At 28.7% G+C, this 17704-nt stretch overlaps 1 protein-coding gene across 2 annotated transcripts; it reads right to left on the bottom strand.

The window, feature by feature from the left end:
* Nucleotides 1-1169: 1169 nt before the first annotated feature.
* On the bottom strand, nt 1170-15093 carry LOC122502464 (ubiquitin carboxyl-terminal hydrolase 3-like). Of its 2 annotated transcripts, none has more exons than XM_043612528.1 (8): nt 14736-15093; nt 14431-14530; nt 8005-8152; nt 7713-7916; nt 7014-7584; nt 6667-6909; nt 6410-6600; nt 1170-3690 (listed from the first exon to the last, which is right to left on the bottom strand). In XM_043612528.1, exons 2-8 carry the CDS (start codon nt 14519-14521, stop codon nt 3528-3530), a joined length of 1611 nt encoding a protein of 536 aa, XP_043468463.1. In that variant the 5' UTR covers nt 14522-14530; nt 14736-15093; the 3' UTR covers nt 1170-3527. The 2 variants fall into 2 exon arrangements, with proteins under 2 accessions (XP_043468463.1, XP_043468464.1); XM_043612529.1 differs by having other exon boundaries at nt 14870-15093.
* Between the last annotated feature and the right edge of the window lie 2611 nt (nt 15094-17704).

Genomic DNA, 17704 nt, shown 5'->3' with positions numbered 1-17704 from the left:
CAATATCTTTATTGTTTCGAAAGAATTTCTGTTTTAAAAAACTTTATACTCTTCTAGTTTGGAAAAAATGTAATATTTTCAAATTTTTAAGAATTACTATTGTCTTAAAAAAAAAGTTAAATATATTTTTTTTAATGATTTTGTGACGCGCTTTGAAGAAGCCTAAGAAGCAATCGAATTATAGGTCATGTTTGTGTCCAATTTATCTTAATTATAAATTTATTTTTAATTAAGTAAATTTTAAACCAGAGTTTTATGAATATTTCGAATCTAACGAAAACTGGACGTTTAATAATTTTTAATAATTAATTGATTCTCTTTCTGTAATTTTACTCCAAAAATTTTAAACATAACCTCAACATTTTTGCTTCTTAGGCTTAATTAATTTTAATTCTTGGATGCGCGTCACATTTAAATATTTTTTAAAAGTTAAATTATAAATTTTCTTCGAATTTCAATTTTTTAAAACAAAATTTTCTCTCATAATATCTTTTGAAATCTAAATCTAAATGAAAAAATTTTCTTTAAAAATTCCAGGAAAAATTTATATCTAAACGAATTTCAAAATATTGTCTTAATATTTTCAAAAGCAAAATTAAAAATATTTTCCCCTTTTCAAAAACTAAAACAAAATTATCATTTGTTTCCAAAACAAAAATTGAAAATGTTCTCTTGTGAACTAAAATTTTTATCATTATTTTCAAGAGCGAAATTAAAAATATTTCCTTCTTTTCAAAAAGTAAATCGAAATTATCATTTGTTTCCAAAACAAAAATTGGAAATGTTCTCTTGTGAACTAAAATTTTTATCATATTTTCAAAAGCGAAATTAAAAATATTTTCTACTTTTCAAAAACTAAATCGAAAATGAAATTATCATTTGTTTCCAAAACGAAAATTGTCAAATTCGAACTAAAACTTTTATCATATTTTCGAAAACAAAATCAAAAGTTTCTTTAAATTTTTATAGAAAAAAATTTTAAATTTACGAATTTTTTCCAAAATTCCAAACAAAAAAAAGTTTTTAATTAAAATTTCAGAAAAAATGGAATATTCTTGATTTTCAGGATAAAGAAATAAAAGAGCAGGTTTCGTTTTTTTAGGAAAAAATTAAGAATAAAAAGAATTGATTTCATGCAACGACATAAATTTTGTCGTTAACGTTTCATCTTTTTTTTTTTGTTTCTTTCATTCTTTTTTATTTAATTCGCTGTTCGTACATCTCAGTGGTTTCGTTCTACTGTGACATACCAATTACTATTTATTTTATCGCTTACTTTCCCCCCCCCACATTTTTTTTATTTTTTTTTTTTTTCATTTGTTCGTTCGCGTCGAGTTTCGTGCGAGCAATTAATTAATTAATAATATAAGTCTTCAAATATTAATAAGAGATGCGATGAATTGTCGAGTTATCGCCGTAATAAAACGTTCCTTCGCTATTATAAGAATTAACTTATTTTTTATTATTGTTATAATTCTCGTTTTGTTTCTTTTCTTTTCTTTCTTTTTTTTTATCGTTATAGAAAAAATAAGTCTTTAAATAATCACATAACAATCGTCGAACGATTCAGGAGTCTTGATTTCTTTCTTTATTTAGTTTTCTTTGTCGCATGGAAAAATCGAGGAGTTCATTTAAGACCCTCAGCAAAAGATGGATAATAAACTAGGAAAAAAGAATTAAAAAAAAAAAAATACACGTATCTAATATGATAAATGAGAAGTTCTCACTTTCTCGCATTTTGATCAATAGAAATAAAACTCTTTTCAAGAAGAGAAAAATTGAAATAATCTACGAAACTGTTTGCAAAATGATAACATAACTAATTTATAATTTTTAGGTACGTAAATAGAATTTTCAAAAATTTCTGCATTTTTTTTTAGTTAATATAAAATCAGAATTCTATTAATTTTGTGAAAATTTGATACATTTTTCTATTTGGAAAAAAAGAATTTGCATAAAAAATTTTTTATAATTATAAATATTAATAATTATAATATTAATAATTAAAAATATTTATATTATAATTAATACAAATTTTTATAATTTTAATGGAAAAGTGTTTGAATCTTCTCATTTATTTTGATATCCGGATAATCCTATTATTATTATTTAATAGTAGTGATAATTATAATTATAATAATAATAGTAGCGATATTGGTAATAATAAAATAATAATAATAATAATAATATTAATATTAATAATAATATTAATAATAATAGTAATAATAATAAGAATGATAATAATAATAATAGTAATAGTAATAATAGTAATAATAATTGTAAAACGTATATAAAAATGAGAGTGCGGGAGACTTACAAATATCGACGTCAAACTTGGTACAAATAAAATGTAAAGTCGAGTGGGCAAAGAGAAAAAAAAATTGTACAATTTAAAAAAAATGGTTTATATCCAACTTATTGACGAGGGAAAATTAATGAGACTCCGAATCGAATCGATCGAGGCGCTCGCGGACGATCGCGAAGGAGTTAAAATCCCAACACTAAAGGCAATTCGTTCTTTACTATCTGCCGATGCCAGAAGTGAATTCCATTTCATCAATACGACTATAAATTAATCACATTGAAACACGCTCGCTTTTTTTAATCACCATCATTATCATCTTTTTTTTTATCATTCTTATTCCAATAATCCTTATCAAAATCATCATTCTCATCGTAATTATTTATCTTAACTTCATTATCATCGTCACCATCGTCATTTTCATCATCATCATCTTCTTCTTCTTCTTCTACAATACATTTTTTTTTCGTTCGGCCTTCTAATAACGCGCAGACCGTACGTTAAATACCTTAATGCCTTCGTTTTTCAAGTATCACAATTGAATTACCGTCATTCGTCAACGATTGGCAACTCTTTTCGCTATAACGCGTCGGCAGCTAGAAAAATATAGAATTTACTCGCCTGCCTAACGAGAACAGAGTTAAAAGAAAAAAAATAATAAATGAGCGAGAGAGAAAGAAATCCTCTATTTTATCGTCCGCTGTGTTAAAAAAAAATATTTACATCCTTTATATAGAAAAAAAAGTTGTGGCGAATACAAACTAATATAATCGAAACTGAAAAGAATTTTTTTTTCAAAATTAAAATACGTTCGACGAACAACAGGACGGAACGGGGCGACACCCGTGTGTGTGTGTGAAAAATGACAGTGATGAAAAGATTTCGATTAGAATTCGGGAAAAATTTGCAATGTCCACAGAATGAAGGGATTATTTTCTTAATTAATTAGGTTTTTTTCTTTTGGTAGTGTAACGCAAGCGGAAAGGCTACGATTATGAGACGATTCTATGTTTTCATTTTTTTAAATGGTGATTTCAATTGTTTTACACGCGTCGATTCGACTGTTTTTTTTTTATTTTCTTTTTAGCGTTAAAAGTCGCCCAAAAATTTAGCTTCGTGATAGTGAACGTCCACATTTTCCTCCCGTGATCAGCTTCGTTTTATTATTCGAAGGCGATTTACGGTGATTAACGGTGGCCGAACGTGTCGTCTCTAAAAAACGTCGTCACAATGGAGGTGGAATTGAGAACTCCTTTCGCACATAGAACAGAATGTAAGGCTTGCATTTGGCGACTGCATCAGTACTCGCTGGTCTCACTGAACTATCATTAAAATGGAACCATTGACCGTCATGTACAGCAAAGGCAGTGTAGTGTCCAGTTCCGGCTCTGTAATTTTCAAAAAATAATCTTTAGCATTTTTAATTTTTAAATTTCAGGGTTGCCACGCTTTTCCTCTTTTCAAATTTCAAAACAATAAATTCCAAAACACCAATAAATTCTTTTTGAAATTATCATTTAATCATTATTATTATTATTATTTTTATTTTATTATTATTATTATTATTATTATTATTATTATTATTATTATGTATTATTATTATGTATTATTATTATTATTATTATTATTATTATTATTATTATTATTATTATTATTATTATTATTATTATTATTATTATTATTATTATTATTATTATTAGGTATTACTATTATTTTTATTATTATTATTGTTATGTATTATTATGCATTATTATTATTCCATAAGAATTAAGATTTTTTTAAAATTTCAAATTCAAATCTTTATGAAATTCTACAACTTATAAGAATAATTTTAATTTCCATCAAATTTTTCAAAAAAAAATTAATTATTTACAAAAATTTTAATAAAATCCTTCTCAAGCATTCTATTATTTTTTCATATAATACAATAATTTTTCACATGAATTCAATTATTTAAAAAAATTGTAATAAAATTCGTTCTAAGAATTCAATTATTTTCATAAATAATAAAATTCTTCATAGGATTTCAATTATTTTTAATAGAATTTTTAATAAATTCCCCGAAAAATGTAATTATTTTCAAAAAATTTTTGCATGAATTCAATTACATTTTACAAATAATAAAATTTTTCACTGAAATTCAAATATTTTCAAAATTTGAATATTTAAATATTTCAAATTTGAATTTTCAATATTTCCAGGTTTTTCCGGTTAAAAAACGGAGTTTTTCCTGGTTTTTAAAACGAAAATTATTCGAAAACATCAATAACTTTATTTTTAAATAAATATTTAATGATTATTTTTTTTCAACTAAAATTCTTCTTTAAGTCGATTTTTTTTTTTTTTAATAAATTTTTAAAAAAGTTCTTTGAGACTTTTCAAATTCTTTTGTTTACAATTTAATTTTACAAAATTTCAATTATTCTGACATTTCTCAATTAAATATATTAGAAATCAAAAACTTCAAATAATTAAAAAAAAATTCCATGAAATTTATTGAGAAAAATTAATTCTATAGAATTCTGAATTAAAAGTACGAAAAGTTTAAATTTACAAAGATTTTAATTTAAAATTCATTTTTAAATCAATGGTATTTATTAGAAAATTTTATACGATAATTCAATTATTTAATTATAAAAATAAATATTTTATTAAATAATTATTTAAAAATTGATTTTTCATAAAGACTTTTATCAAATTTTTAAATAATTGAATTCTCTTGGCAAATTTTAATAAAATTTTTAAAAATAATTGATTTTTCTAGAAATTTGATGAAAAAGTCGTAATTTTTGAAAATAAATAGAAAAAAGTCGTATTTTTTAATATAGTCGAAAAAAGTTGAAAAAACATAATATTGGAGGACTCTTGTAATAATTGAAATTATGCCAAGAATTTTCTTAAAAAATTTTGAAAATAATTGAATTTCGGAGAAAAATTTTATTATTTATAAAGATAATTGAAATTTTGACGAGAATTTTTGTAAATTTTTAAATATAATTGGATTTTTGCGAAGAAATTATTAAAATTATTTTTTAAAAAATGGAATTATTACGCAAAGAGTTTCATTAAAATTTTTGAAAATAATTTTATTCTTTAAAGAAATTTAATTAAAAATTTAATAGTATTTAATTTAATTAAAAATAATACTCAAATTCTAATAAATAAATTGTAGCATTAATAATTGTAGATTATTAAAATAATTACATTTCTTTGATAAATTTTAATAACATTTTTAAGAATAATAATTTTTTTTTAGGAATTCCATTAAAATTGTATTAAAAATAATTGAAATTCAGCATTGAGATTTATTATTTATGAAAATAATTGAATCCCTGTAAAAAATGTTATTATTTATGAAAAATAATTGAATAGTATTATGAAAATAATTTGCAAATAATTGAATTCATGTGAAATTTTTATTACTTATGAAAATAATTAAATGTTTGCGTAGAATTTTATTAAAATTTCTTTTGACTAATTGAATTCTTTTAGGAATTTTTATTAAAGTAGTAGATATTAAATTTCATTGAATTGAGGAAAGTTTTTGAAAATAATTAAAATTTTCCTAAGAATTTTATTAAAATTTTTGAAAATAATTGAATTTCTGAGAAAAATTTTACTACATTTGAAAATAATTGAATTTTCTGCAATTATTTATAATTAAATTATTAAATAACTGTGGAAGAATTTACTAAATATTTAATTAACTAATTTTAGAAGAATTTTAAGTATTAAAATTTTGAAAAAATCTAGGTTTTTTAGAATTTTTAATTAAATTCATTTAAAATTGAAATTTTACAAAATTTTAAATCAAAATCTTTGGAATTAATTTTGAAAGATTTAAGTAAAATTAGATTTCAAGAATAAACACAATAACTTTAGAAAACAACAATTGAGGCTCCGGATCTTAAAAGGGAACTTTCAGCATTGATTTTAAATGGTAAAAGTGCCCTTTTAAGATTCGGAGCCTCAATTTTCCAGGATTTCAATCAAAATTCCCCGACTTTTCCAGGTTTTTTTTTAAGGTTTATAAAATTCCCTAACATTTCCCGGTTTTCCAGTTTGCGTGGCAACCCTGAAAATATTCTGGTCTAAAAAGAGATTTACCCTGATCCGTGATGGACAATGACAGCAGCGAGATCATAAAGATTATTCTGAGCACTGAGTTTCGCCCCTGTCACGCCTCTCACGGTAAATGTCGACATATCAAGTGATTCCATGGGAAAATCCACCTGCGTGTCCACCTTTGAGCGATACGAATTGCACCACCTAAATCTCTTAATGTGAAGGCACAACACCTGAAAATTTATCGTCTATTAGTAGATTGCTGGCGATATTCGAAGGGAAACGAGTAGAAATCTTACGTTAGGTAGCCTGTGAATCCAGAACCTTTTAGTGGACCTCTGCTTTCCCATACAGTTGTCACAAAAATAAAGTTCACTGTCCGCAAGCTCTTCCACTTTGAAGAATCTTGAGAGACTGTAAGTCAGACTGCATACCTCCTCCTGGTCCTTTGTTCGTCTTTGAAGCCTGTCTGGAATGTCCAGAGAGAGATCCTGGAAGGGCTCGTGTGTTTTCGAGTCCGTACGGCAGTTCATACAGTGAACCTTACAAGTAATTATTCATTCAAATCGAATCAAACACACCCTCCTTACCTATAACCCTTTATAAACAAATAATTAATTACATTTTTACTATAAATAATACCTACCACACTGAGTAAAGTGCCACCGAAAACAGCAGTAACAATACTCTGTTTTCCACGTAGACCAAGAGGTTCATGTCCAAGCCTAGGGAGCAATTGCAATAACTCAGTGTGTAACCTGTCAAGCATATAAGTGAGAAATTCGTGTGCGTCTTGTTGTTGGTAGCCCCTAAAACGTGGCACCACTTTCCAAATAACAAGAAATAGACATTCCGGCGAAATTGCCTGTCCATTAGAACCGCCGAGACTCAATCCCAGCAAGACCTTCCTTAATTCCTCCGCTAAAAGAGCATCACTTAATTCTTTAGCTCGACCCGGTGCAACAATTCGTCCCCTGTGCGTTGGCGGCTCATCAAACGCGATACCCTCTAAACTCGGCATCTGCGTTAAATACTCGCAGAAATGGCTAATATTGTTAAACGACTGTAACACGACATTCATGAAGCAGGTGTTACCCAAATTTCTCAGGCCCACGACCTTCTTCTCTTTGGCATTTTTCGAATTTCGTCGTTTCGTCGTGGGCCTATTATCACCACTTGTCCCATCCAATGAATGTAGCCTCTTTCTTGTTCTTGGCCTGAAATTTTACATAAATTATAAAAACCCAATAGAGCATATCAAAGTTTCTTCATCTGTGAAAAAAAGGGAATTCTGAAAATTTAAATTTTTAAACATGAAAAAACAATTGTCAAATAAATGACTTGCCTGAGATTTCGAACGACAACTTCAGCCTTCCAGAGGGCATCGGCAGCCGATGAATCACCATTCTCAGGTCCATGTGGGGATGGTGTTGAGGTACTCCAACTCTCGTCATTCTCCTTGAGCTCGCTCTTCCGGAAGGCATTACGTTGTATCGCCTCGATGACGCCGTTGTTGATGCCATTCACCACGTACTCGTCACAGATGTAACTGGAAGAAAGGATCTGCTACTCGATCTGCACGATGACCTCATTTCAATTTTCGCCCCCAGCCTAGAAGCACTCAGGGTTACACTCACCAGAATACAGCCAGGTTTTCACAGTCAATGCACACGCTGTGCTGAGTATTTTTTTCGTGATGCTGTAGCGCGTGCCCCGCCTCGTAACGTCCGCAGTGGATCGCTCCGCAGTGCAGACACAGCCAAGTACTCTTCTCCGTTTCGCAAACTGTCGTCCGGAATCCGAAAAAGAAAATAGAAACATTTCTTTATTATTCGCTTAAAATGTCACCACCGAAATTATGCTAAAGCATCTAAACTATAGCAGCAATTTTGTTACTATCATTACTATTATAATTATCATTATTATATTCGTCACTTAGGGCCAGTTTCACCAACTCCAATTAAAAGTTAATGATTAAATCCTTTAACCGACCAATCATGGGCAGTTAAACTGACTTTAATCATTGATTAACTTTTAATCGGAGTTGGTTCAGACAAACTTTTGAGTCTTATTTTTTAAAAGACCCCAGTTTGCAGCATTAAAAAGTGAAATCCTGAATAGCTGTTGTAAAATAAGACAGCGATGCCATCATATAACCAGAAATGAGTAAATGGAAACCGAATCCCTTAAAGCTACCTTGAGATACAACCGGTTCATCTCCCATCATAATGCATGACAAACTAGAACTTGATATGAAGTCATTGCTACCATGTTGTACAAAAGTAATACAATTTTTCACTTAAATTTACTACATGAAGCTGAAACCACACTCTCAATTTGGGAAATTAAATTCTAGAGCTAAAACTCCCCCCTGTTTAATTTTTCAAAACTTTCCGTTGATTTTGAACAAAAAGAATTTACTTAAATCGTATAAGGCCTCGTAAAATTTATTACGCAAAAAGAATTTAATTTCCAATAAGTTAAAGTTGTGTGCCATATTTAATGCTTGACAAATGCTAAACTCGACAAAAAGTTAGTATGTATAAGAAGCTAGATAATTACTGTAATGACAAATTGACGAATACTAATCTTCATGAAAGTATTTTTCAGATACGAGTAGCGGACAATAGGGGTCAGCTGTAAAATTTGAAGGCGTTGATCCAATGGCACTAATCATAAAACAGAGTTGCCGTTTGATCAACAATGAGGTCATATTAAGGTTTTTATTAATGACTGTGTTGGAAAAAATTGAAAATCAGTTAAAAATAAGAAGGTGCAAACAAACCCTGCTAAAAACGAATTTTAAAACAAATTCTAAAATAGATTCTTAAACGAATTTTACATGAGGAAAGTGTAAATTACAATTGCGTTGCAAGTTGTAATCTACAAACTAGGCAGACTATCATCTAGACAAATAGGAATTTCGAGTAAAGTCTTCATTACTCTAAACATGAGTTTAAGTAGATTAGCAAAATTTTTTACAGTTTCTTTAAAATTAGTCCCTCTAATAGAATTTTCAGAAATAAGCAATGCTTGAAAATTAGGTTTCATTCCGATTTGAAAAATTATTCCTTTTTGGAGCAAAGGATGATTAGAATCTTTCGAATTACAGGGTTGTCACGCTTTTGCTCTTTTCAAATTTCCTAAATATTCGATTTTTTAAAAAAGACGAAATTTTTCCAGGTTTTTAAAAAAAAAAAATTATATTTTACCAAATTAAATAATTCCCCGATTTTCAGACAAGTGTTTCACTTTTTCCCTGACTCTAGAGAACTTTATTTTTCAATAAATATTTAATCATTTTAATAAATATTTAATACTCCGAGTCTTCGACTCGAAGTGATCGCTTTCTTCATGTTTTATAATAATTAAATCTTGATACTTTATTAATGTAACTTCTTCAAAAATTATTTTCAATATTGCGATTATTCATTTCTAGAATTTCCAACCAAAATTCTTCTATAAGTCAATTTTTAAAAAATTCTTTGAGAATTTTCAAATCCTTGTTTTACAATTTAATTTTACGAAATTTCGATTATTTTGACATTCTTCAATTAACTATAAAATAGAAATCAAAAACTTAAAATAATTTTAAAAAATTCTATTAAACTTTTCGAAAAAAATTAATTCTGCAAAATTCTTAATTAAAAGTATGAAAAGTTCAAATTTTCAAAGATTTTAATTTTAAACCTTCGGAAAAATCAATTATGTATTTCTAAAAATCTACGCTATAATGCTTTCAATATTTAACTATAATCTAAAATTTTAACTGAAATTCATTTTTAAATCAATATTTATTAGAAAAATTTACGAGAATTCAATTATTTATGTACAAAAATAAATATTTTATTAAATAATTGAATGTTTATTAAAATTGAATTTTCATAAAAAATGTAATCAACTTTTAAATAATTGAATTTCTTTGATAAACTTTAATACAATTTTTAAGAAATAATTTCATTTTTCTAGAAATTTAATGAAAATTGTATGAAAAATAATTGAAATTATGACAAGATTTTTATTAAAATTTTTGAAAATAATTGAATTTCGGAGAAATATTTTATTAGTTATAAAGATAATTAAAATTTTGACAAGAATTTTTGTAAATTTTTGAACATAATTGAATTTTTGCAAAGAATTATATTACTTTTGAAAATAATTGAATTCTTGAGACGAGTTTTATTAAAATTTCTTTTAAATAATTGAATTCTTTTGTGAAATTTTATTGAAATAGTAGATATAAAAAATAATTGAATTTTGTCAAAATTCATTAAAATTATTTTGAAAGAAATTGAATTATTACAAAGAATTTTATAAAAAAATTTTGAAAATTGAATTTTGGAGAAAAATTTCATAAAAAATGGTATTAAAAATATAGGCAAAGGTTTTTAAAATAATTGAATTTCTTTGATAAATTTTAATAAAATTTTTGAGAATAATTTCATTTTTCGAGAAGTTTAATGGAAATTGTATTAAAAATAATTGAAATTCTGCGCGATGAGTTTCATTTTTTATGATAATAATTGAATTCCTGTAAAAAATGTTATTATTTATGAAAATAATTTGGAAAGAATTGAATTCATGGGAAATTTTTTATTATTTATAAAATTAATGAAATGTTTGCGTAGAATTTTATTAAAATATTTTTTAACTAATTGAATTCTTTTCGGAGTTTTTATAAAAGTAGTAAACGCAACTCATTTAAAATTGAATGAATTTTGAAATATTTAAGTAAAATTAGATTTTAATAAACACAGTAACTTTAGAAAACAACAATTTTCTAGGATTTCGATAAAAATTCCCTGACTTTTCCAGATTTTTTCAAAGCTTACAAATTTTCCTGACATTTCCAGGTTTTCCTGGTTTCCAGGTTGCGTGGGAACCCTGGAATTTGTGTCTTTAAAAAAAGGATTTTATTAAATTAGGTTCAATCAATATTTTTCTACATTTTCTAAAATAGAATCTCTTCTGGAGATTCTGATTTCGTTCTCATTATACTGAAGGAATTTATAATTTTATTCAGCGGAAAGTTTAAAGAAAGAATCATTAAATTTAATCGTGTTTTCCACGATTGTCATGTCTCTGGGAGTGAAAGTTCCGGTTTGACGTGATCAGCTCATTGTGATATTAAGACAAATAGTCATCTTCCAGTTTTGTGTGAATCATGTTCCTCGTATTTCCATCTAACAAATATTCATACGGAAATTCAATAAGCGTGTAGGGAATATATAATAAATCGCGCAAGAGTTAAAAAAAAAATTATATATGGGGAAAAGCTGCACGAGTCTGCGACAGCGGATCTCACGCCATCTGATTAGTAAGCTGGCTGCTATCGATTTTGCAACGTTGCCTGGTCGCCTACTTAACGACAGACTTGTTTTTCTCGTTCCAAAAATTCTCACGAATATTACGGGCGCTAAATAAATGAGGAATTTTTCTCCCTTCCCATACCGAAAAAAGTAAGAATTATAGGAATTTAATATATAGAATAAATCATATAAAGTAAACGTAGCAAGGTGCAATTTTTTTTTTTGTTAAAAAACGTCCCCACCGCGTGAGTCGTAACGCGTTACGAGCTGCAGAGCGTAAATTCTCCGATCGTACAGCACCGATAAAGATGAAGTTTCCAGTTACAAACATTTCGGATATTATCAAAAATCACCTATTTTTTCTCCAATGGATTAAAGTTTTGATAAATTAATTAAAATTGTGAATAATAAAATAGAAATTCAAACTATTTAACAGACACAATTATTGTGTTCCAAAACAATTGCGGACAAAAGTAAACTTTTCGCGCAAATGTTTCTGATAAAATAGATTGATAGGTGAATGAAATGACGAATTTCCGAAAATAATTCGATTACGCATTCATTGTTAGATAGACGCACGATTGTTATAGAAAGAAACCTGTCTTCGTGAAAGGCTATGGACCATAAGAACGTGGAAGGAAAGGAGGAATTGAAGAAACTCCCCACTGCTTTCAAAAAATTAGAATGTACTCTCGAGGCACTAGAGTCCCTACTTTTTTTGTCGTTTGTCCTTGCGAAGTAAATCCACGTGCATTGTTACCCAATGTTACCCAAGGAGGCTAATGAACTTTTTCCTGTAAAAACGTTCCTTTACAACTAGTCATCCATTTCTTGATTTCACTCTGAATCATTAGTGATAAAACTGTTATTATGTGAAAATAAGAAAAATACTTGAGATAAACTTTTAATGTATGTCATTGTCACCCTTGAATGTAAATTTTTTTAAATCTGTCCGTAAATTTTGACCCCTAACGCAATATTGCACAATCTATCACATTCTAGACGATTTCTTATCGAGGATGCTTTGTTTCCAAGTTAATTGTGCTTAGTTCCAATGCAGAGACGTCACCACTAAAGATAATAGTTTCAACAATTAGCGCTCGTGAATTCGAACTTTTTTTCCTACTCCCCTAATCTGCTGCTCTCTCTGCATTTCTTGGATGGTTTTTTTTTGTTTAGTAAACTCAAATTAGCAGCGAATTCTACAAATCATTAAAAATTGTTTTTAAATCCTAATTCGCGATTCTTTTGATTTTACAGTACAATGAAAGTCTTTCTCACTTTGAGTTAGCCTTGACATTGAGTCATCAAACTTTCGAACAAATATTTACATTGTCTGTCGTCTCTGGTCTTTTATGATTTAAATTTTCAAGAGAAACAGAGAGAGAAAGAATTTCAAACAATCCTTGAAGAATTTTGTATCGAGATAAAGACACCTAAAAAGTTGGTACTCTTTTGGTGAATAGGTCTCTCAACTCATGAATCCAAGGGATCGTAAACGAAAGGTCGGACTGCACGTTTCGGCGTAAATATAGTCTCGAGGTCGAACAAAGCAAGGCAAGATGGAAGGTCTGATGAAAGCAAAAAACGAGGGGAATAAAAAGGTAGTGGTAGTAAAAAAAAATCACATCCAAAATTCGATATTGACCCTTTGGATATAACTTTCACTAGGTATTTTCAATCTAATTAGGTTCAATAATTTACTTCGTGATTCGTAGATAAAACGTTTTCGATGTCGTAAGTCTTATTAACGAATATCTACCTAATTATGCAGATTAACTCTCTTCTACTTTTCCCTAACGAATCAATAAAATACTTTTGGAGTAAATCACCCAGAATGGTAATTAGATTAAACCATTCGAAAATTATCACTTCACGTTAGATCTTCGTTAGTTTTTTTTTTTTAAATTCTCAAGGGGGATTATCATTCGAAAACCTTTGGCACAAGAAACACGGTAGAAGAACAAAATTCGATAAAATTTAATGTTAAAATACAGAGAGACCACTTATTTGGAATTGGGATTTCTCACAATTTCGGGGAAAAATTTCTGCATTGTAACGAGAAATAATTTTTCCGCTGATCTTTATTGTCAATGACGATGAGAGTTTCTAATGATGGGATCTCGGGCCAGCTGATTAGTACCGTCTGGTATTGATTTTCCAAGCCAACCGCGGCTCCAACACAGACACCAACCAACTTACTAAGCCTCAGGAATGACGCACACGCGCAACACATTCGCAACACCCACGGCCCCAACGAACCTGCACCCACATCAACTAATTTCAGTAACGTTCGAATTTCAATTAGAAGGTTCCAATTTCAATTTGATTTCACATTTTTCATCACTTAAGTTCTGATCCACACTTTGTACCCAATTGGAAATCTAGTCTAGTGTTTTTAATTAAAGGTCAAAATTTTCAGTTCTCAAATCGTTTTTAGATAGATAGAGATAGAAATCCTTAGAACTCGTACTCGTTGGTGTATATGGTAAAAAAGGATCTATTGTTTTAGAGGCAACAACTTTATATGTATGGGAAAGGAATTTGATTTTCTTGGGTTGCGAGAATAATAGGAGAGGGGCTTCCGGGAAAAACGGGTTGGAACTGGTTGGAGGTTTCTCAAGGCCGGGAGAGGAACGGCCTTTTGATTTTTAATCAAAGGGCCCTGGAGAAAATAGGAAGACATTAAGGCAAATATTTTTAATTTTTTTTTGGGGGGGGAGGGTACATTTTTGTCGGAGTGCAGAGTTTTACCTGCGCAGGCAAACGGCAAATCCTTCGAGTAGGTCGCTTCGACATCGTCAACGGTGATGCAGACGCTTTGAGCAAGATGTGGACACTCCATCTTTTATTCCTGAAAAAAATGTTGGTTGATAGGTCCCCCGGATGGGCCCTGGAGAGGCCCTTCCGAGCGTTCTTTTATTTTTGCCTCTCTGTCTCTTGTTTGCAGTCAGTCTCGATTTTTGATATTATTTCACGAGAGTCGAGACAAAAGAGAGCCGCGGTGTCGCTCCTTATTTGATGGGGTACACTCCAAAGTGCCCCAAGGTATCACTCACATAGCGAGCTTCGAAATAATGACTTGTGAGAGGTATATATACGATCGCGATGCTCGACAACGACCAACTGACTGACTAGTAGTGAGAGCAGCGAGCCAGGGAAAACTTTGAGGAAGGGTCGATTTGCAACGCACCATGCGCGACGAGAGCCACAAGGAGCGTCAATGAACACTCGATTTTAAAAAACTTTTTTTGCGATGCCTTGCTTTTTTAAAATATTTTAATAAATAAAGAAAGTGCAAGGCAAGCACCCAGTCGGACTCGACTGGCGAGTCTCTCGGGACACGGCGCTGGCCGCCACAGTACTTGGCTTCTTCCTCAGGAACACAAATGCTTTATGTCTCTTTTCCCTTATAATACTGAGGGCCCCCCGTGCAATTGTCTCTTTTTCACCAGGTTAGGCTGGGTGTGTGCCATTCAATGCTTTGAAATTTGGGTTGGGTTAGGTCGCGCGCAATCGCATTTAGCGTTTCTGCGCACAAATCTGCGCCAACTTCAATTTTCAGTGTCGTGAAGATAGTAGGGAAGTGCGTCAGGAACGGCACTAAAAAAAGGTTCCGATACCCCTGCGCAAATTTTCCCAATAAAACTATAGAAATATAGGGCATTCATTCTTTTTCATTTTAACCGATGAATAAACCCAAAATTTTTCAATTCTCTTTTTTTTCCTTTGGTTTTAGGCCTCTTGTTTCCTAATGAAAGTAAAAATAGTTTCACCTCGTTTAAAAATAAAATTTACATAAAATTCAGTCCTATTTACATTTAGTATTTCTAAAATTACACATTTGTGAATATTTCAAAAGTTAGTACAGATTTTCCTAAACTCTCATAATAATTAGGTAGAACAACTTTTTGTGGAACAAAACTTTGTTCCATTTTTTATAAAATATAAATTGCTTTTCTCTCATAGGGGGTAAAGTTTTCTGAACAAATATACAAAAGTTTAAATTGAAAAACACTTTACCTAGTGATTAAGGTCTCATTTATTTTTGTTTATAGATTTAAGTTTAATTCCTTATTTAGAAATTTGATAAAATTTTTAAATCTAAATCTCGAAGTTCTCAAAGTTTAGAAATATTTTTTTTTTAATAAAATATTCTTCGTTTTCTGTGTGTATAAGCAATTTATGCGTCAAATGTGTAACTATAAAAGGAAGTTGTATCAAAGATACTGTCCTCTCCCCCCGTATTTAAACCCCCTCTCCCCCTCTTCTCTTTCATCAAGTCACTAATGTATACACATCGTAAATAATTAATTAGTTGCAGATATTTCACTCATGACACTTGAGAAGCAAGGTGGAATTTATTAATAAAATTCTACAAATTTTAAGAGACACGTGTCAAGAATATTTTTGAATTTTCTGAATGACTTGAAAAAATTTTCTTTACTTTGATTATATTTTTATGAACAAAAAGTGGAAGTAAAATTTCCGTAAAGGTACAGAAACAAATGTAAATTCCCAAAAAGATTCAACTATGGTAAAAAAATAATTTTATATGAACAAAAAATAAATAAGTAAATAAACTAAAAATAATAAATTAATATTTATTATTTTTAGTTTATTTACTTATTTATTGTTCGTTTTGTCAAAGTTAACGAATGAAATAATTCTAGATTGAAAAAATAATTTTTAAAATGCATTAAATCCGAGTAGAATTTGCAACACGTTTTCTACCTTTACTCGAATTTTACTTCATATTCCCCTAAAGGGAATTCGAATGTAAAATTGTTTAAATAATGTTTTAAATATTTTATTACCGTCGCGACTCTTTGCCACCCGAACTGAAGCAGATATTGATTTATAATTCTTCCAGCTGTGTAGCGAAATATTTTATTACACACAAAACACTTTCTAGTAATTAATTTCTCCCTTTTTTTTTGTCATAATAGAAACTAATTTTCAATTTTCAAAACGAAAAAAAAATCGATTTTGTTTAAAATTTAAATTTGAAAATCCCTTTTTTTATATTATGCGTTAATAAAGAAAACTAAATTACAAATAGAAAATTTTTTGATAGCGAAAAGAATTAAAATAATTAAAATAATCAAAATTTCGAATTAGCAAAAAAAAAAAAAATAGAAAATTTAAAAAAAGGGAATAATTTTTTTTTCGAAATTTTTTATGGCTCTGAAAATTCTTGATACCTCACTGATGAAACATGTGTTCGTCCTCATAAATTGCGTCTGTGTGTGAGTTTATGTGGGAGAATATCCAATATATTCACATTACAATCAAGAAAAACGAATGCAGTGCCTCCTAGTTTCATGGCAAATGTCTAGCCGCGTTTTTGGCATGAAATTCGTGACGGACCACGTTGTACAACATGAAAATATAAACAAAAATAATGTTTAACAATGTTTGTCAACAAAAATTGTCCTTTTCGCGATAAAAGTGCTCGTAAAAAAGGCAAATATTGACAGAAACAAAAAATGAATCTTAAATTTCTAACGAGAAATAAATTCATTTGTGCCTCGAATTTATTAGACAATAAAGAAAAAAGATATTTTTTTGTTTTCAAATTCGAAAGTTCCTCATTATTCTAAAAATAGAAAATCGAAACTAAAAATCTAAAAAAAAGAGAATTAAAAGCAAACGAAATCAATATTTTGCACAGAAATTAAGATATTTTCAAATATAAATTTAAAAATAAAAAATTAGTTTAAAAGTATTAGTGAAAAAAATATATTTGTGGAGAAAAAAAAATGTTTAAAAACAAGGAAACGAAAGTAAAATAAAAATTTCGATGTCTGTGATAACTGTAAAATAAAATATTAAATGTTGAAAATTTAAAAATGCATTGAAACTGAAATAGAAACGAAATTAAATCGCTATTTAATCAAAAGGAATTAAAAATTGAAATTAAAAGAAAAACTATTTAAACTTAATGTATGTGAAAAAGAAAGAGATGATTTTCAAAAATAAAAATCATATGGTTAATATTAAAACAATGAAGAAAAAGGTTCTCATA

This window comes from Leptopilina heterotoma, unplaced genomic scaffold, assembly GCF_015476425.1.
Source record: "Leptopilina heterotoma isolate Lh14 unplaced genomic scaffold, ASM1547642v1 Lhet_23, whole genome shotgun sequence".
Classification (NCBI taxonomy): Eukaryota; Metazoa; Arthropoda; class Insecta; order Hymenoptera; family Figitidae; genus Leptopilina; species Leptopilina heterotoma.
Note: the sequence above shows the minus strand (reverse complement) of the source record. Positions and strands in the feature narration are given on the sequence as shown.